The following is a 19,742-nucleotide window of genomic DNA, read 5'->3' as shown; positions in this document are numbered from 1 at the left end:
ACAAAGAAAAAAATTGTATTATATAAATTAATGTAAATTAATTTTAATATCCTCTTTCTGTTACATGTCGTGCTAATTGAAGTGTTGCTTTTAAATTTTCTTCTTCAGTAATAGGACTATCATAATAACCAATAACATATCCTGTTCCTGTTTCAACTAATGTACATCCACATTTATATTTTGGTGATTTTGCTGTTATCCAATTGACTGTTTCATCTTCACTTATTGATTTAACTTCAAATGAAACACCACTTAATGAAAATGGAAGTGCAGTAGTTGGATGATAAAAAATTCTAGAACATGCTCTTGCTTCTTCAAAAGATATGTCTAATGTTTCTGATCTTCCCCAAACACCACCATCATTTCCACAAATTGCACCACCATTTCCTTTATGAGGACCAACAACAAAACGATAAATAGGTTCTTCCCATATTACACTCATGAAAATAAAAATAAATACACCTTTTTCTTTATCTTTTTTTTTTATTCTTCAAAAGAAAATAATAAAAATATAAATCAAAATGTTGAAATTAATGTTTTTCATCAGATGATGATGATGAAGAGGAAGATGATGATTTTGATTTCTTTTCTTTCTTCTCTTCTTTCTTTGATGAAACTACTGGTGTTTCTTTAGGACTTTTCTTTTCAACAGTTTGTCCGAATCTTTGAGTGAAAGAATGAGCAACAACTACAAGAACAGCAAGGAAATTGAAGCAAATGAATGCAATTGTACATTCACCAAGTAAAGCAAAGAAGAAGAATAATGGGAAAAGAAGGATTGGAATAGTGCTATAAGGAATCTTAAAGTCTTTGAAATATTTATCAACATATTTACTAATATATTTATCCCAAGTAAATACAAGAGCAACATAAACACCAAGAACTAAAATTCCAGCAAGAGGATGTGCTAAAAGTGATCCAATGAAAACTAATGAACCATTAAGGAATAAATAAAGTTCATTATATTTTTTAATATTTTTTTCATAAGTAGATTTAATTTCATCTGCATTACTTGGAACAACAAATGGTCCTTGAATAGCATCTTTAGCTTGTTCTAATACTTTAGTAAAGAATGGTTTAATTGGGCATTTATCACCAAATGGACAAGACATTAATTAAATATTAGTGATTATTTCTAGTTTATTATCTCTTTAAATAAATTGATTCTTTTTTTCTCCACGAAGTTCCACGTATTTTTAAAACTACTCTTTTGTTCTATAGAATAGTTTAGAATTTTTACTTCTTTAATGTGAAACTTTGTTTCATTGACGTTTCTGTTTCTCAATATTATCTTTGTAGTATTAAATCGTTTTTAATAGCACATTTTTAATATTACTTCAGTTAGTCTTTCTTTTATAATTCTTTTCCTTCTACTATTTTTGTTAATTGAATATAATTATAGCTCTTTTCTTTCTAAATACCTATTTCTGTTTTTCTTTTTGATTTGTATTTCTTTTTATTCTTTCCTCATTTTATTTTTCAATACTTTTAGTATATAGGAAATAATATTTTTACTCTTTCAAAACAAATTATTTGAACTAAACAAACTCTTAAATGAAAACGCTATTTTAAGACGAATGATTGTATTTTCTTTTTATTTCTTTTTTTTTTTTTTTGATGGTTTTCAATTAATTCTTTTTAATTATTATGTCTTAATTTATCATTTTATTTCGTGTAAAAATGAACTAAACAATTCTTAAATGTTATTTTATGTTTTTTTTTTTTTGGTAAGGAAAAAACACAATCATTCGTTTTTTAATAATATAATTCTTTTTTTTATCAATTCTTGTATAATTCCAATTATTTTAAATAAAAGTCATTAGTTTTTTTTTTCTTTAATTCAACTCATTTGTATTGTTTATATTTCTCATTGAAATTGGTGTAAATATCACTTCTTTGTAAATAAAATATTTTTTTCCTCTGTTTAAACGAATTTTTATGTATTTTAAAATGTTAGAGATTAATACAAAAAAATTATACAAATTAACAACTATTTTAACTACAAATACATTTCATTTATTTATTATTTGTTATATATTTGGTATTTATTTGGTATTTTCTCTTATAACAATTTTTATAACTCAATGACTTTAATAATTTATGTTATTCAAATAAAGTTGTTTCTTTAATACAACAATAATATTGAACTTTGTGTTTTTTTTAACAAATTTTAATTCTTTTTTCTTTTTTTAGTAAAACGACAAAAAAATACTGTTGAAATATTTTTAAAAATAGAGATTATTCTTTTTAAATTCCATTTTGTTCTTCATTCTTTTTGTTCCCGAAACTTGAAAAGAAGACTACCTAATAAAATTCTTTATTTATCTAAATTATTCTGTTGTTATTTTTGAGAGTTATACTATTACAAAACTATAATATAAAGAAACTATAATAAAATAACAAAATGACTTTTCCGAGAATAATTCAACAGACCTCTAAAATTCCTTTATTCTTCAAAAAAGGTCTTTCAGAAAAATTAAGCTTTAGTCTCGTAAAAACCAGGAAATATCAATAAAAAGATGAAGAATCAAAAAATATGATAATGCGTGAAATGAAAAGTCAATATGATGTGGAAGTTCGATATTCATGTAATGACTTAGAAAGAAGTTCTACCTGAATGAGGTGAAGAGTCAAAAAGGTAGTAAAACTTTCATCTAAACTAATCACCACTGAAATGAACACCACATCATTTACATATCACCCTCAATTCTTTATTTCTGAGAATCTTACTATGAATTGTCCTCGAGTTACACAAAATTTCTTTTCTGCACCAAATACATTATTCAGTCGATTGAAAACTCTTTCACCTGAACCATTAAATACACAACAAGGACAAACCCTTGAATTTGGTGATATACCAATGGAAGAAGAAGAATCAGATTTTAATGAAGAAGTATTTGATTTTGAAGATGATGAGTTTTCTGATGAAACCGATGAAACTAATGACCTTTTAGCGTCTCAACTAATAGAAACAGTGGAAAATATTAGAAAACAATCTGAAGAAAGAAATAAAATACTTAAGAATATTGTTTCAATGAATTCATCATATATACCACCACATTCAACAAGATAAATTTTTGTGGATGAACCAAGTTACCATTAACATAATATTGTTTTTAATTAAATTTTTTTTTTATAACTACAATTTATTTTTTTTTTCTTAATAAAATTTATTTACGTTTAAAAGAAGATATTTTGATTACAAGATTTTTTTATTTTGAAAGAACAGTTAAAGATGGAAAAATAGAAAGTGAGAAAAAAAAGAAAAAAATTTACTTATAATCAATTATCAAGATCATGAGTATGTTGATGCCTAATTGGAAACCATTGGGTGAATCACCTTTTACACAACTTGTTCGTATGAATGCTGCTCTAGAAGAAGTTCTTGACCAACCTGATCTTTTAACTGAACTCAGAACAAATAATGACCTTCAACAATAGTTTGTCACTTTCTCTTTCTTATTTTTGTTTTTTTTTTCAGAACACCAAAAACACTTATTGGTTTTAGTATTTGTTCTCAAGCAAATATACATAAAATGGTTAGTTTTGTTTGTGGTTATGGACAAGTAAAACATCAAATATTATCAGGTGCTGTACTTTCTTCAGGGATTGGATGTGTTGTTGATGCAGTATTTCTTGATGATCAAACTGGGTTATATATGTTAAAACAATTAACAATTAAAAATAAAAGACTTTCAGGAATGACATTAGATTTGTTATGCAAAGTTCTTTCATCGTTATTAATTCCTATTCAATCAAAAGTTTGTTTCTATGTCACTTTTCTTATAACAACATTAAGTACTCAAAATCAATTTTGTTTCACTATTATTATTATTGAACCATTTAAAGGTATTTTTTTTGGTAAGAAAGAAAAATATTAATTAAATAGGAGTTTGTATTAGTTCAAGCAGTTGATGGATTTTTAGAAGGGTTAATTTCATATATGGAAAGTTATAGTGTCTGTGATTATATTATAGCTTTGTTAAAGTTAGATGTTTTTCATATGAATAGTAGAAGTATTCAATGGTTTTGTGAACATGGATTTATTACTATGTTATTAAACTCATTCCTAGAAGAAAATATTTCTATTGATAAAGTTGAAAGTGCAGCAAGAATTATTGATGAAATTGTTATTTGGCGTCATAGTCATCAAATTGGTGCAGCAGCTAATATTTTTGTAGATTTCTTTAATATTGATAAAAATTTAGAACAATTTATTTATTGTGTATTTTCTACCACAATTAAAACAGTTCAAGAAAATGGGTTATTAATTATTAGCGATATGTTAGCCTCAAATACTTCAAGAAGTGAATTATGTACAATACCTATTGGAGGATTACCTGCTATATATAAAAATCTTGTTAAACATTTTGATAGTATCAAACGATTATTAACAACTTCAACAGAAAGTAATAATGGTCAGGTTGGACAAACAAAAATTAAACTTAGTTTTATTGTTCTTTCATTATTATTATCTAATTATTCTGTAATTTATAAATTAGTTGATGAATTCGGATTTATCCAATCTTTATTGGATATTTTCTATGATGAAAGGCATCAATGTACTATTTTCAGACAAATTGTTTATGATATTATTAATACCATTGTTCAAAGACCAGTAACAGAAATTAAATATCAATTATTAAGAGATAATAAATTTTTAGAAAAAAGTGTTGAATTTGACAAAAGAGCAATTGAATTTCATCATCAATATCATTATTATCCAGACTATTATCTTATTAATTCGACTTTGATGTTCGATATTTATAATAATAGAGAGTTAACCTCTTCTAAGTTTTCAGCATCTATTAGTTTGTTTTTATTCTATGAATGTTAGAACAAAGTTTTAGTTTGAATTTATTAACTAACAAAATAATATTAATTTTATAGATAATGATTTGTTCTTAAATTATGTGACTGAAGTCATCATTCCAAGGAATGAAGAAAAAAGTACATACTTTGAACAAAAACATATCCCAGATAATTATTTTGATAGTAATACATATACTAATTTCTTATTAAACTCACAAAAAAGAGGAGATGATGATGATTTTTGAAGATGATTACATCTATTCTGATATGATAATTATGTAATACTTCAAATATTTCTGTTTTTCTTTTTTATAAATCAACAACATAAAAACCAATAAACAATTTATAAATACTAATATTACAATTAAATACAATTTTATAAATTCAAGCTTTAAAAAGCTCAGACCCAAGAATCATTCTAACTCTTGTTTTTTGGGGGTATTTTTTACATCTCTTGTAAATATCTAATGGATTAATAAAAATATTTTGTTGGTATGATTTTCTGAGATTTTTAAATGCATTTTTTAATATTTTGATTGGGGATGTCTCTTCTTCTTTATAGAATGTCCATAACAATCCATAATTTGGTTCAGAGTGAACACATGACAAAATTATATTCTTTAACATTGACCATTGTTTAGTAAGAATTACTAATTTAAGAAATTCTATATAAATATCCCCATATTGAGGAGTAAATAATTGGGCATATTTGAGAAATAATAATGACAAATAAAAATTACCTTGTTTCATTGCCATTCTTGCACCTTCACACCATACCTCTCCAGATTTAGGTGCATTTCTCAATGCAAGTTCAAGAGATTTTTCTTGTTTTTGAATTCCTTCAATTTGAGATAACATAACAAATAGTCCCCATACTCTTCCTGTTGATGGAAATTGTCCAACAACAGATTTACATATATCATATCCTTGTTTAACCTTATTACAACGAACAAGAATCATAATAGCTTCAATAGAATATTTCCAATCATCAATTACTTCTATAATTTCATATGCTTTTTTAACTGCGTTATTTTCATCTTTAATAACCTCTTCAATATGTGCTTTTTCCATTAGTACAATTCCAACTTGTTTTTCTCCAACAAGTTGTTGTGCTTCTTTTAAATATTTCAATGATTTATTTATATCTTTATTCATAAAATGACGTGCCATTAAAACATAACTTTTCCATATTGTATTAAGTGGAGAAGATTTTAAACAAATTTCAAATTGTTCTATTGCCATATCATCCCATCCATAATCACATGCTGTTAGTGCAACTTCAAGATAAACTTTCCACTGAACATCAGCACTCAAACTCCCAATGTGTTTATTTACAATTTTTTGTAAATCACCTTTAAATTCTAATACCACTTCATGAATCGCATCTACTATAGTATTTTCTAATACCTCTTCTTCAATTTCTTTTTTCCTTTTATAACTATTGATTATTTCTAGAGAATTACCTGATTGTTCTTCATTTTCAAAACTAACATTGGTTAATGGACTTCTAGGAGAATTAACTGAAGAACAAATTAAACTATTCTTTTTAATAATTTTATTAATTCTTAAGTTGGTAATCCTACTCCTAGTTCGTATTAATAATATTAATAAATGAATATATTTTGGAAAAGAAGACAATCCTTTTTCACATAACTCATAACATTTGTTTTCGTTCAATAATTTATGGTACATCAACGCATGTTCATATAACATTGGTGCGATAGCTGTTCCCGTTAACTTTTTATTAACCAAAACATTCATACCATTAAGGGCTACATTCAAAGAACCAACACGAGCTTCAAACATTAATCCTTCAAATATAATTTTCCATACTAAATTCACATTTTTTCCTTTTATTTTAACTTCCAATAATTTTCGTGCTTTATCAAATGCATGAATTTTTTCATACCATTGAATTGCTTTAATACAAATAGTTTCATCATCACATTTTTCTGCACAATCATCAAATAATTTGCCTATTTTTGTAAATTTTCCTCTTTCTTCTAAATACGTAAGAGATTTACATATAAAGTCTTTATCATTTCCAATTATCTTAGCACCAATACCAATCCATTTTTCACATAATGTATCTCTTCCTAAATCAATACAATGATCTATTACTTTTGTAATAACATGTTTTTTAATTTCGTGAAAAATATCTAACATTTTTAAAGCACGTTGATCAAATCGTGTTTCTTCACTATCTTTTGTAACTTCCTCAAAGGAAGCATTAAATTCATTTTCAAGTTTCATAACCCGTTGATTTTTTTCTTCATTTCTTCGCTTCATCGCTTTCGTGTTTTTATTTTTTTATAAGACACTTTCTTAAATATGATGTGTCTCTTCATTTGTAATTTTCTAATGCATTAAATTAAGATAAAGAGACAACAATAAAAAATAGAAGAAAGTGTATTTTAAAAACTCAAAAAAGAAATTTAATAGAAAACAAAATAGGGTTGTTAGATCTAATGTTTTATTATGAAAAGAGGAGATCAGAAGCCAATTCAAAAAATCAAGAAAATTTCTATGGTTCAAAGTATTTCTACACAGCCAACTGACCATTCTGCTGTTAGAATAATAGATTACTCAAAAAATAATGAAAAGAAAAATGATGTAAAAAGAGAAGAAGAAAAAGAAATGAAAGAAAAAAGAAAAGAACAAAGTAAAAGACATGAAAAAGAAGAAATAGTTAATGTTATTGAAAAACCAAAAGAGGTAGATATGGGTATAACATCTTTTGTTAGAAAAGGAAAAAGTATTAATGGATTAACAAAACATCTTGTGAGTGATTTTCAAGTACGTGAAATTGGATTAGATAATTCTGTAGCAGATATTATTGATAGAGAAAATGTGAGAGGTGTTACAAAAATTACAGAAGAAAAAACAGAAGAAATGTTTAATAAAGAAGAATGGATTAATAAAATGAGATTGGTTATTGGAGCAGAAGTAGATGAAATAGCTCCCAAAATTTTTGATGAGAAAGTAAATTTAATTGAAATTAAAAAACCATTAAATAAAAAAGAAAGAACAGAGTTTCATATGATTGTTAAAGAACTTCCAAATTATGATTCAACATGTGATAATGGAGTTCTTGTATTAAAAAAAGGTGCAAAAAAAATGCGTGGAGGAAGAGAAAAAAATTCTATTTTAAAATGTGTTTTAAGGAAATCTAATATTGATACAAGTGATGCTATTCTTCGTATTTCAAAAGCATTGAATTTAGGTAAAAATGCTATTTGTTTTGCTGGAATGAAAGATAAAAGAGGAGTTACATGCCAGTATATTACTATTCCTGGAGTTAAACAAGAATTAATTGAAGAGAATTTAAAAAAAAGTATATGTAATGGAATTACTTTAAGTCCATTTGAACATGTAGATCATATGATTAAATTAGGAGATTTACTTGGAAATGAATTTAGAGTTATTATTAGAGAAGTTGATAATGTTGATGAAATTCTTAAAAATTGTGAAAGTATTAAAGAGTTTGGATATATTAACTATTTTGGACTACAACGATTTGGTAGTTGTGGTACAACACATTTAATTGGAAAAGCATTGTTAAAAGAAGAATATCAAGAAGCTGCTGATTTAATGATGAAAGAAGGAAATGATACTTTTAGTGTTGCACAAGGAAAAAAATATTATAAAGAACAACAATATAAGTTAGCATATGAAGTCATTCCAATTAAAAGAAATATTGAAAAAGCTCTTATGCAAGCATTATATAAACAAGTTAAACTTGGAGTCAGTATAAGTAATGGAATGTTTAAAACTGCAATTGATAATGCAGTTGTTTATAAAACTAAATCATTGTATCTTCATGCATACCAAAGTTATGTGTGGAATCAAGTTGTTTCTAAGAGATTTGAAAAATATGGTAATGTAGTATTAGTAGGTGATTTGTATGAAACAAAACAAGGAACAATTGATTTTGTTACTGAGGAATTATTACCTTCAATTTGTTTGCATCAGGTTATTATCCCACTTCCTGCACATAGAGTTACAATGCCAAAAAATGAAATAAAAAATTTCTTTGATGAAGTACTTTCTAAAGATGGGTTTACACTCGATACTTTCCCAACTAGAATTTATAACGTTGCAATAACTGGAGATCAGAGAAAAATTGTCATTCAACCAAAAGGAGTTGAGTATCAGATTGTTCATTATGGAAATGTTGGTCAAGACCTTCTTGATGAAAGAGGATATCTTAGAAGCGATTACCAAAGTGGTGATAGAATTGGACTTTGGATTAAGTTCCAATTAGAACCTTCTGCTTATGCCACTATGTTATTCAGAGAATTATTAAAAATGCCAACTGATTTGGATTGTCAAAAACAATTAACTGAAGAAATGAAAGAAAAAATGGAAGAAGAAGAGCATTAAAACATCTAATTGATTGATTTTTTATTTAAAAAAAAATCATATTGATGATAATAGATAAGTGAAATAATATATTTTTATTGAATGATTTACTTTCATAAAGTTAAAGAAATAATAAGAATATATCTTTTAAATGAATAAATTATTTTTTGATTATTTAAATGAAGAAAAGTTTAGTTTTAGGGTTTTTAAAATTCATTAAATCACACAGGAAATGTCTTTAGATGTTGAACAACAAATTCAACGTCAAATTAATGAATTTCTTCCAAAAAAACTGAAATTTATTAAAACAGAAACAATAAATCCAACAGCAAAGAAAACAATTAGTATTGATAATAGGATAGATGTTGATTATGATGATGCTGAAGAATTAATGAAATGGAAATTAAAAAATGGTAGGAATGCAGGGAGAGGATATTTTAATGCACATAGTAATTGTTATATGATTAGTGTATTACAAGTATTAACTCATACAGCACCATTTTATAATTATATGACACAACAAAAGATTAAAGTAGATGATATATTTTTTAAAGAATTAGAACGAATAATGAAAGAAGCGTTTGAAAAAAATAATCAACCATTAAAACCAATAGTATTTGAAAAAAATTTGAAAAAATTATCTTCATCATTACAAAGATATCAACAAGAAGATGCTACAGAATTTTATTTATTATTACTTGATCATCTTCATGAAGCAATAATTGGAAAAGGAAAAAATAAAATATCAGCTATTAGTAGTATATTTCATGTTGAATTAGTCTCACGAATTACATGTTATAATTGTACAAGATTTAATGATCATGATGAACATTTTTCTGTATTACCTATTGAAATAACAAAACAAAAAACACTTGAAAGTGGATTTGATCAATTCTTTAAAAAAGAAATGATTTCTCATTATCATTGTGAAAAGTGTAATACAAAATCAAATGTTAGTAAATATTATTTCTTTAAAAGATTACCTTGGATATTACCAATTCAACTAAAAAGATTTACTTGGGATGAAAAGAAAATTAATGGAAAAGTAGCTTTTCCTTTACAACTTAATATTTCAAAATATGGAATGGATGGATTATATGATCTTTATGCAATTGTGGTTCATCTTGGAAAAACAAAATTTAGTGGTCATTATATTTCTTATTGTAAAACACCAAGTGGTGGTTGGTTTAGATTTGATGATGAAGAAGTTAAACCTGTTTCAATTAAAGTAGTCTTACAAGAAGAGGCTTACATGCTATTCTATTCTAAATCAGAAGAGAAAGTTAGTACAACAAAAGAAATAAAAAGAGGAGCAATTGAAAATAATAACTTAGAAAAATTGAATACTATTGTTATGAAAGAAAATGAACAAAATGATAAACCAACTGAAATAAAAGAAGAAACTGTTTTTATCAATAACATATTCAAGTCTTCAAGAATTAAATCAATTCATCAACTCATAAATCAAAAATATCAACCAATCAAAAGAAAACCTGAAGAACCTCAAAATAATGATCTAAGTGGTGGAAAAATTACTTCAGAAGAAATGGAACAAAAGTTTAAAGAGAAACAAGTAGAAAATGATCCAATTCCAATGATCACTATCCGTAAAAAAGATGAAAAGCAACAAAAGAAATTAGACATTACTGGAAAACCAATCAAAGAAAGAAAAGGTATTGAAACATTTGATTTAAGAAAAATCCCATTTGGTTTAAATTATAGTGAACGTGTGGAAGGGTGGGATGATGAGACTGAAGAAATAAGAAAGAATGTTTTAAGAAATAAGGTTGGTGCTATTGATAAAGAAAAAGAAACTCATATCAGTAAATTAGACCAATATGATATTAATTTAGATAAACCAAAAGAAAGAAAACTTAGAAGAAATATGAAGAATGCATTTAAAGTAGAAGATAAAAAATTTAATCCTTTCCAATATCAGTCAGATAAAAAAAGACACCAAAAAGAAAGAGAAAGAAATGAAGAATAATAATATAAGTATTTTAATGACTTGGTTATATATTACAAATTTTATTTATTTATTGTTTTTTAATTAAAAATAATTTAGTAGCAATTAATTTGATTTACATTAAAAGATAAATGATAGAGTATAATAATTAGAGTATTATGATTATTTTAAATAAACTAGTTTATTACTTTAGATGTATTTTATTTTTATTTTCTTAATGTTTATTATTATATATTATTTTAAATATCAAGATTATAAGATGACATTATATGTATTGGTTGTATTTTATTTATTCAAATGGTTATTAATTATTATATATCATCTGAAGTTATTTGTAAATTCATCAATTATAATAATTAACAGATGATAGTATATTTTAATGTTAATCCAATTATAATAATAAGAGAAATATCATATTATTTCATATTTTATAATTCATTTCTCATATATTTATGTTATTTATTAATGTCATATCTTTTCATAATAATTTCATAACATCTTAAAACAAAATAAACAACAATTACATTTTTATATCAATGTTAATTACTTATTATTTATTTTATTATCTATTCAATAATATAAATTATAGCATAGTAATACTAATTATACATTTTACTATTTAAATGAATAAACTTAAACTATATTGTTTTAATTGTTTATCTTTTTTTCTTTTTTATATACCCAATTTTTCTTCAATGATTTTCATCGTTTTAACAGTCTTATTCTAATTTTTGATATTATTTATTTTTTTTTCAAATGGTGACATTTATAAATTCTATTTATTTAATAGTAGCTAGCTTGAAAATAAGTACATTTAATATAATGATAGTTATGATAATATTATTTTATTACTATGAATAAAGGTAAAAAATATATTTTCAATTATTACTGTTGTATATTATTTTTTTTGGTATATGGTGATTATCTATTATTTATTTTGAGAAGTTCATATTCTTGTAATGAATCTAATTTATTATTTGGTTATAAAAATAAAGAAAATAACAAATTATAAAAGATTAACAAAAGTAAGCCAGAGCAAACATAAATAAATTAATGATTTGGAACATAAATGAAATGTTTATTTACAAAATTTTCAGTTATTATATAAAGAAATTATAAATGTTAAATAAACTATAAGAGCGCAGGTAATGTGTCCAACAATACTATTCAATTATTTATTTGATTGAATTAATACAAAATATGATTACATTCAAACACTTAACAAAAGGCATTAATAAAAATAATACTCGAATAGAAAATAACTGAAACAAAAAGGAAAAAATATCAGGAAGAAGAATTGAAGGAAGAAGTAAAGAGAGATATGAACTAAGAAGAAAGAAAAAATAAAAGTAATATTAAATTTAAATACTGATATAATTCTTATCAAATAGAAGTAACTTTAATACAAAATACAAACAAATTGATCATTTCATTATATCATTAAAAATATTAAATTTACATTCTTATTTTTGTCTATTTTAAAACTAATTTAGGATAATTCTTTCATTTAATTTTAAAATTCAGAAATTTAATAAATGAAAAAACACAAAACAATCAAATAATAATTTTTGTTATTCATCTGTTAATTCTTTTGGCTTATATTGTTGGTTTGGAGCTGCTTTAAAAAGAACTTCATCATACACGTTATATTCATCTTCTTCTCCAAAACCAGAATTTAACCCATCTCCTTGGTTAAATAATCTTTGATCAAACATTAAATCTTTAGAATCAATTTTTTTACCCAAAGCAATTGACTCTGTGACATCTCTTCTTTTTTCTCTTTCCATTTCTTTTTCAAGTCCTTTAAGCCCAGCCTTTCTATAAAACTCTTCTCTTTCTCTTCTTCTTTCATCTCGAGCTCTCTCCCTTTTTTCTTTTTCTTCATCAAATTGGTCATCTTCTTCTTCATCTCTTAATTTTCTCATAGCCAAAGCAAGTTGTCTCATTTCTTCTTCATTTCTTTCTTTCTTTGCCATTTCAATTCTCTTCTTCATTTCATTTTTCTTTTCATTTTCTTCTTGTGCTGCTTTTTCAGCAAGATAAAGGGCTTCAGCAAATTCAGCATGACGTTCATTAATTTCATCTTTTTGGAGATTTCTTCTATCAACAGCTACACGCTTATCCAAAGAAATGGTATATCCTCGGTTATTTTTCCAATTTGAAATACATGGAGGAATATTAAACTCATCCATTTGTTGTTTTGTTAATTTTTTAGGTGGGTCATGAAGGATAGGGACTGGTTCACTAACTTGTCTTGGTGCAACTTTCTTGTACCTAAACTTAGGAACGTCTAAAGGATCGACTTTTTCATCAACAATTTCAATTATTCTTTGTTCAGGAGGATTTTTTCCTCTTTGAATAGGAGTATATTTTATATATTCTTTTGTTGGAAGAATCTCAGGTTTCTTGATTAGTGATAATGTTCCTGTTTGTTGAATTTTATTTGCAATTTCCTTTGAGATATGAGTATCATGTGTTCTCACAAGTTTTTCTTCCATTTAATCTCATTTTTTATTTTTTTATTTTTTTATTCAGTGTTTTTAAGATGAATCACATTATCCTCTTTCAAATAACATTTTTTGTTGTAACAGAACCTCTTTCAGATTGTATCTTCTGAAACACCACGTATTCATTTTTCTCTTCTAACAAAAAAAACCTGGTAAACAAAGTGGATATAAGTAACATTTTATATTTTTAGTCCCAGAAATCACCACGTGGAAAGAAATATATAAACTAAACGAAAGAACTGATTGAAACAGAATGTTAACTTTCTTATTCACATTATTATTCTGTATTACTGTCTTTTCAGAAGACACTAAACAAGAAGACAAAGTCGATGGACCAGTTATAGGTATCGATCTTGGTACTACTTTCTCTGCTGTTGGTATTTACAATGGAGAAGGTAAAGGAGTAGAAATTATTGTCAACGACCAAGGTAATAGAATTACACCATCAGTAGTTGCATTTACAGACACAGAAATTTTAGTTGGTGAAGCAGCAAAGAATCAAATTGCACAAAATCCAGAAAATACAATCTTTGAAATCAAAAGACTTATTGGAAGAACATTTGATGACAAAGAAGTTCAAAGAGATTTGAAATTATTCCCATACAAAATTATTAATAAGAACAATAAACCATTTATTGAAGTTAAATATAAAGGAGAAAGAAAAGAATATTCACCAGAAGAAATTAGTGCTATGGTTATTAAGAAAATGGCAGATACTGCTTCTACATATCTTGGAAAAGAAGTTAAACATGCTGTAATTACTGTTCCAGCATATTTCAATGATGCCCAAAGACAAGCAACTAAAGATGCAGGTAAAATTGCAGGATTAAATGTATTAAGAATATTAAATGAACCAACAGCAGCTGCTATGGCTTATGGATTAAATAAAGTAGGAGGAGAAAAGAATATTCTTGTATTTGATCTTGGAGGAGGAACATTTGATGTATCATTATTAAATATTGAAGACAACGTTTTTGATGTTATTTCTACATCAGGAAATACCCATCTTGGAGGAAGTGATTTCGATCAAAAGGTAACAGAATATCTTGTTGACGTTTTTAAGAGAAAATATGGAAAAGATCTTAGAAACGATAAACGTGCTATTACAAGATTAAGAAGAGAAGCTGAAAGAGCAAAGAGAGCATTATCTGTACAACAACAAGATAGAATTGAAATTGAAAATTTAGCTGATGGAATAGATTTCTCATTTACATTAACTAGAGCTAAATTCGAAGAATTAAATCTTGAATTATTTAAATCAACAATTGCTCCAGTCAAAAAAGTACTTGAAGATTCTGGAATGTCAAAAGGTAGTATTCATGAAGTTGTATTGGTTGGTGGTTCTACTCGTATTCCTAAAGTTCAACAATTACTTAAAGAATTCTTTAATGGAAAAGAACCATCTCGTGGAATTAATCCAGATGAAGCTGTTGCTTATGGAGCTGCAGTTCAAGGAGGTGTTTTAAGTAATATTAAAGGAACTGAAGATATTGTTTTATTAGATACTACTCCATTAACACTTGGTATTGAAACTGTTGGAGGTGTAATGACTTCATTAATTAAAAGAAATACTCATATTCCAATTTCAAAATCACAAACATTCTCTACATATCAAGACAATCAACCATCTGTTACTATTCAAGTTTTTGAAGGTGAACGTACAATGACTAAAGATAATCATTTCCTTGGAAAATTCGATTTAGATGGAATTCAACCAGCACCACGTGGAGTTCCACAAATTGAAGTTACATTTGAAGTTGATGTCAATGGTATTTTAACCGTATCTGCCGAAGATAAGAAATCAGGAAAAAGTGAGAAAATCACAATCACATCTGAGAAAGGTAGATTAACTGAAGAAGAAATTGAAAGAATGATTAAAGAAGCAGAAGAAAGAGCAGAAGATGATAAGAAACTTAAAGAACAAGTTGAAGCTAAAAATCAATTAGAAAATTATGCTTATCAAATTAAGAATACTGTAAATGATAATGAAAAACTTGGAGGAAAAATAGAAGAAGGTGACAAGAAAGTATTACTTGACGCTGTTCAAGACGTTACTTCATTCCTTGAAAATAACGCAACTCCTACAAAAGAAGAATGTGATGATAAATATAAACAATTAGAACAAATCGCACAACCAATTCTCGCTAAATATGGTGGAGGAGCTCAACAACAAGCTCCAGGTTATGACAATAACCAACAATATGGAAATTATGAAGAATATGAAAAAGATGAACTTTAAAAACGTAGATTGAAATTTTCAAATATTTAATATTTTTTATTTTTATTTTTTATTATACAGAAGTTGTAAAAATCTTATTAATGTTAATATAATAAATATAATATATAACTTGAAATAATGAGTTAATTATCTTCTTTTTCTACTTTTTCTTATTCTTTATTTATGTTTATTTGAAGTTGTATATTAAAAAGTAGTTATTTATCATTTCAACTTTTATTTATTCTATTTCATGTTTGTTAATTACTTTGTTTTGTTGTTCTGGTAGTGTTAACTGATGAAATTATGAGATGATATTACTTCATTTATTTTCATTGTTTATTTTTGTTGTATATTCTAAATTAACAATTACTTTCATACATTTTTTTTCTGATTTATACATTGTACAATATGATAGTCATAGTACAGAGTGTTTATAATATTAATTAGTTAATTGATTTATTAGTAACAAATGAATATATTGTTTTTATAATGTTTTTCATGTGATTAGTTACTAATTCTCATTATTTATACTTGTTCATTATTTATTGAAATGAGAAGGATAATATGAATTGTTAATTGTATCAATTAAATTATACATCATCATTTATTGTTATTCAAATGTATTTTGTCTATTTCATAATCTCATATTCAAGAATGACTTACGATTTGAAATGATGAGTGGTGAAATTGTATTTTATTAATTAAATTCATATTGTTCATTCTGATTTGATTTTTAATTGAATAAATACTACTAAATCAAATGATTGAATAATATATGAGTAATATAAAAATGAATGTTGAATAATATGATAAATAAAGATAAGAAATATTGAAATGAAATAATATATTATCATTCAAAATAGCAAATAACAAATTAACTAAATATAATACAATACTATTTAATTACTAGAATAATTATAGTTTTTTTTTCAAATTATACCTTATATCTTATAATGTATATCATTATAAAACATTCATTATTTATTATATTAAGAGTAATTGCATCAAACTAAATATATTGTAGTAATACTCTGTTTATTATAGTAATAATTTAGTATTGACAAAAATAAATAAAAAAAGTTGATTCAATTAGATTTAATTACTTCATATTTTTAAAAGTATTTTTTTAGCAATTTTTTTCATTTGTTTTTCTTGAGTAGAAGATGTTTTTTTAGCAATTTTTTTAGCATTTTTTTTAAGTGATTGTCTTTTCTTTTCATTGTTAAGTTCTTTGATAACTAATTCTGTTACAATCTTCTCAATTTCCTTTGGATTTTTTCTCATTTTTCTAGTCATACGAGTAACTTTCTTTGTTTCAAAAACGAGCATTTTCTTATCTTTTTGTGCTTGTAACTTTAATATATTAATTTCTTTTTCACATCGATTAATTCTTTCTTTTATTGCAAGTTTATTAATAATTTGTTTACTCATACTTTTAGGTAAAATTTCTGCTGTCTTTTTAATCATTTTTAACAATTTAACTATCATTTTGACTATTTTAACTCTTTTTTGATATAAGTTGATTTTAACACTATAAAGTGTGTTTTTATCTGTTTCATTTAATTTCTTCTTTTCTTCTTCTTGAACAGACTTAAACATAGTTTCTACCTCAACTTCTACTTTTTGGAATTGTTCTACTCGTGCTTCTAATGCTGTTATTCTCTTTTGAATTCGTTGTATCTCACTTTCTGGAACATCTCCTACACATTTCTCTCCTGTACTAACTTTAGATGGAACTATTTTTGTTGTATTAGTAACAGTGACGTTTGAACTCATTGCAACTGCAACAAATAATATAATTAAAATGCTTCTCATTGTTTTAAAAATATAAAACTTTTTTAGTTTTTTACAGTTTTTTTTTTCTTTTTTTCTATTGATTTTTTCTTTTGTTATATATAACGTTTTAAAAATTATGAAATAAATAACATTAATACTGATCTTTTAAAACAAAAGAGGAATTTTTATTAGATCTTCACATGGAGAAAAACAAAATGTAAAAAGAAGTTGAGAAATAAGTGAAAAATAAAAAGTTACTCTTAAAGAAGTCGAAGCTCCTTAAAAAATCTTTTTAAAGTTTTTAAAAATTGATAGTAGTTGTTTTTTAGTGATGAATCCTACATTAGCAACCCCACGTCGAACAAGACCAAAAGTAATGGAATTGAGACTTACTCATAGAGACGATAACCAAGAGTTTGATTTATTCATCTTTTTTTGTGGTCAATCAAAACAGTATAATTCACGTGTGTAGAAATAACCAACAATTTGTTGGACTAAAAGCAGATAAACAAAACCTCTCAACACTTTCAGTTTTTGGATATTTGGATGAAGTTGAGAATTCAGTGTTTTGTTTGTTTTACCTAAAAAATGCAAACCACTTTGTTAAGTCTAAATTCAATTTAATAAGAATGAACAAATTATATGGTAAATCTACTCCATCAACACCTCGTTCTTTGAAAAGTCCAAGAAAGAAATTTTCATCACCTGAATTACAGGAAGAATTATTGAAGTACATGGAAAAGTATCGAATGATTGGTGATAACTTTGTTTGGTTATCTGGATTGTTATCTACTTTTCAAATAAAATTTAGTGATTATTCTCAAAAAAAACTCATCAGATTATATATTAGTATCTTTTCAGCTGATCCTAGCATAACTGATGGAGTTAGTGTTTTATTGTCATATGACACATCAAATAAAAAATCACGAAGTATTCAACTAATAAAAAATTTTCTCTTTATTGGAAAAGAAGAAACAAAAGAAATTGATCATGTCATTTATTTAACTAAACCTCGTCTTATTCTCATTAATGAAACAACCATCAGTTTTGATAACATTACTATTGATTTTAAAGATCGGGATGTGTGTGTTAAGTGGATTGATGATTTAACAAATTTACAGCCATGGTATGTTACAGTCCCACGAACTATCATTCGAAAAGATGATGCTTCTTTAATAATGTTTAATCCACCTCATATTACTATAGTTGGTGGAGATAGAAATCGTTCAAGTAATGATTTAGTGAAGTCACAAGGTTCATTAACGGCATTAATTCAAAAACCTGTATCAACACCAAACAATGGATTATCTCCACGGTCTAAAGGATTTCTTTCAAAAGGGTTTATCAATCGACTAAGTGGTAAAAGTAAAACAACAAAAATAATAAAAGTAGTAGGTGTTTCATTAGAAGTACTAAGCACAGAAAATAACATAATCACATTACCACCAAATATTAGTTTATTAATTCAATATCTCAAAAAATATGCTATTACTATCGAAGGTATCTTTAGAGTGTCTGGAAGTAAGGAACATATTCAAAAGGTAGTAGAAAAACTCGACACAAAAATTATTACGTTTGAATGTCTTACTAACTTTGATATTCATTCTGTTGCTGGAGCATTGAAATTATATATTAAATCATTACCAGAACAAGTTATTCCAAAGTCCATTGATGACAGATTATACGAATTATGGAAACAAAAAGATACTTTACAAGAAGATGACTTATTCCTCCAATTTTATGAAATTTACAAAGATATTCCTCCTATGACATTTAACTTTCTTAATGAATTACTTGGTCTTCTTCATTCAATTGCAATGAATAAAGAAATTACTAAAATGAATATCGAAAATTGTGTGACTTGTTTGGCTCCATCACTTCGAGGCTATCCTTTTGTATATACCTATTCAATTCAACATTACTCTCAACTCTTCCAACAAAAACCAAAAGATTCAAAATAAATAATAAAAGAAGAAAGAAAAAGAATAAGTTATTGATAGTAAGAAGGGTCTGTCTTATTGAATAAGACAGCGTGCAAATAGAAAGAAGGCCAAAAATGAAGTTCATCCAACGTAGCTTCTAAGTTATTAATTTCATTGTG

General features: G+C 25.5%; 11 protein-coding genes across 11 annotated transcripts; 6 read left to right on the top strand and 5 right to left on the bottom strand.

The window, feature by feature from the left end:
- Positions 1–43: 43 nt before the first annotated feature.
- On the bottom strand, positions 44–442 carry EHI_199670 (uncharacterized protein; the record flags this gene model as incomplete). Its single annotated transcript, XM_649653.1, has 1 exon — positions 44–442. The coding sequence occupies one exon, from the start codon at positions 440–442 to the stop codon at positions 44–46; it is 399 nt and encodes a 132-aa protein (XP_654745.1).
- A 71-nt stretch (positions 443–513) lies between these two features.
- EHI_199660 (uncharacterized protein) lies at positions 514–1,112 on the bottom strand (the record flags this gene model as incomplete). The annotated part of the gene is made up of 1 exon (XM_649652.2): positions 514–1,112. The coding sequence occupies one exon, from the start codon at positions 1,110–1,112 to the stop codon at positions 531–533; it is 582 nt and encodes a 193-aa protein (XP_654744.1). The 3' UTR covers positions 514–530.
- A 1,562-nt stretch (positions 1,113–2,674) lies between these two features.
- Positions 2,675–3,073, top strand: EHI_199650 (uncharacterized protein; the record flags this gene model as incomplete). The annotated part of the gene is made up of 1 exon (XM_649651.1): positions 2,675–3,073. The coding sequence occupies one exon, from the start codon at positions 2,675–2,677 to the stop codon at positions 3,071–3,073; it is 399 nt and encodes a 132-aa protein (XP_654743.1).
- Positions 3,074–3,297: 224 nt separating this feature from the next.
- On the top strand, positions 3,298–5,057 carry EHI_199640 (uncharacterized protein; the record flags this gene model as incomplete). The annotated part of the gene is made up of 4 exons (XM_649650.2): positions 3,298–3,440; positions 3,509–3,761; positions 3,890–4,811; positions 4,891–5,057. The coding sequence occupies 4 exons, from the start codon at positions 3,298–3,300 to the stop codon at positions 5,055–5,057; spliced, it is 1,485 nt and encodes a 494-aa protein (XP_654742.2).
- A 139-nt stretch (positions 5,058–5,196) lies between these two features.
- On the bottom strand, positions 5,197–7,101 carry EHI_199630 (uncharacterized protein; the record flags this gene model as incomplete). Its single annotated transcript, XM_649649.1, has 1 exon — positions 5,197–7,101. One exon carries the CDS (start codon positions 7,099–7,101, stop codon positions 5,197–5,199), a length of 1,905 nt encoding a protein of 634 aa, XP_654741.1.
- Positions 7,102–7,290: 189 nt separating this feature from the next.
- EHI_199620 (uncharacterized protein) lies at positions 7,291–9,195 on the top strand (the record flags this gene model as incomplete). The annotated part of the gene is made up of 1 exon (XM_649648.1): positions 7,291–9,195. One exon carries the CDS (start codon positions 7,291–7,293, stop codon positions 9,193–9,195), a length of 1,905 nt encoding a protein of 634 aa, XP_654740.1.
- A 211-nt stretch (positions 9,196–9,406) lies between these two features.
- EHI_199610 (ubiquitin carboxyl-terminal hydrolase family protein) lies at positions 9,407–11,161 on the top strand (the record flags this gene model as incomplete). Its single annotated transcript, XM_649647.1, has 1 exon — positions 9,407–11,161. The coding sequence occupies one exon, from the start codon at positions 9,407–9,409 to the stop codon at positions 11,159–11,161; it is 1,755 nt and encodes a 584-aa protein (XP_654739.1).
- A 1,550-nt stretch (positions 11,162–12,711) lies between these two features.
- EHI_199600 (SKIP/SNW domain protein) lies at positions 12,712–13,638 on the bottom strand (the record flags this gene model as incomplete). Its single annotated transcript, XM_649646.1, has 1 exon — positions 12,712–13,638. The coding sequence occupies one exon, from the start codon at positions 13,636–13,638 to the stop codon at positions 12,712–12,714; it is 927 nt and encodes a 308-aa protein (XP_654738.1).
- A 262-nt stretch (positions 13,639–13,900) lies between these two features.
- On the top strand, positions 13,901–15,886 carry EHI_199590 (70 kDa heat shock protein, putative; the record flags this gene model as incomplete). Its single annotated transcript, XM_649645.1, has 1 exon — positions 13,901–15,886. One exon carries the CDS (start codon positions 13,901–13,903, stop codon positions 15,884–15,886), a length of 1,986 nt encoding a protein of 661 aa, XP_654737.1.
- A 1,047-nt stretch (positions 15,887–16,933) lies between these two features.
- On the bottom strand, positions 16,934–17,680 carry EHI_199580 (uncharacterized protein; the record flags this gene model as incomplete). The annotated part of the gene is made up of 1 exon (XM_649644.2): positions 16,934–17,680. The coding sequence occupies one exon, from the start codon at positions 17,678–17,680 to the stop codon at positions 16,970–16,972; it is 711 nt and encodes a 236-aa protein (XP_654736.1). The 3' UTR covers positions 16,934–16,969.
- A 590-nt stretch (positions 17,681–18,270) lies between these two features.
- On the top strand, positions 18,271–19,602 carry EHI_199570 (RhoGAP domain containing protein; the record flags this gene model as incomplete). Its single annotated transcript, XM_649643.2, has 1 exon — positions 18,271–19,602. One exon carries the CDS (start codon positions 18,271–18,273, stop codon positions 19,600–19,602), a length of 1,332 nt encoding a protein of 443 aa, XP_654735.2.
- Between the last annotated feature and the right edge of the window lie 140 nt (positions 19,603–19,742).

This window comes from Entamoeba histolytica, genomic scaffold, assembly GCF_000208925.1.
Source record: "Entamoeba histolytica HM-1:IMSS scf_1104750519291 genomic scaffold, whole genome shotgun sequence".
NCBI lineage: Eukaryota > Evosea > Mastigamoebida > Endamoebidae > Entamoeba > Entamoeba histolytica.
This window is presented reverse-complemented; position numbering and strand designations above follow the sequence as displayed.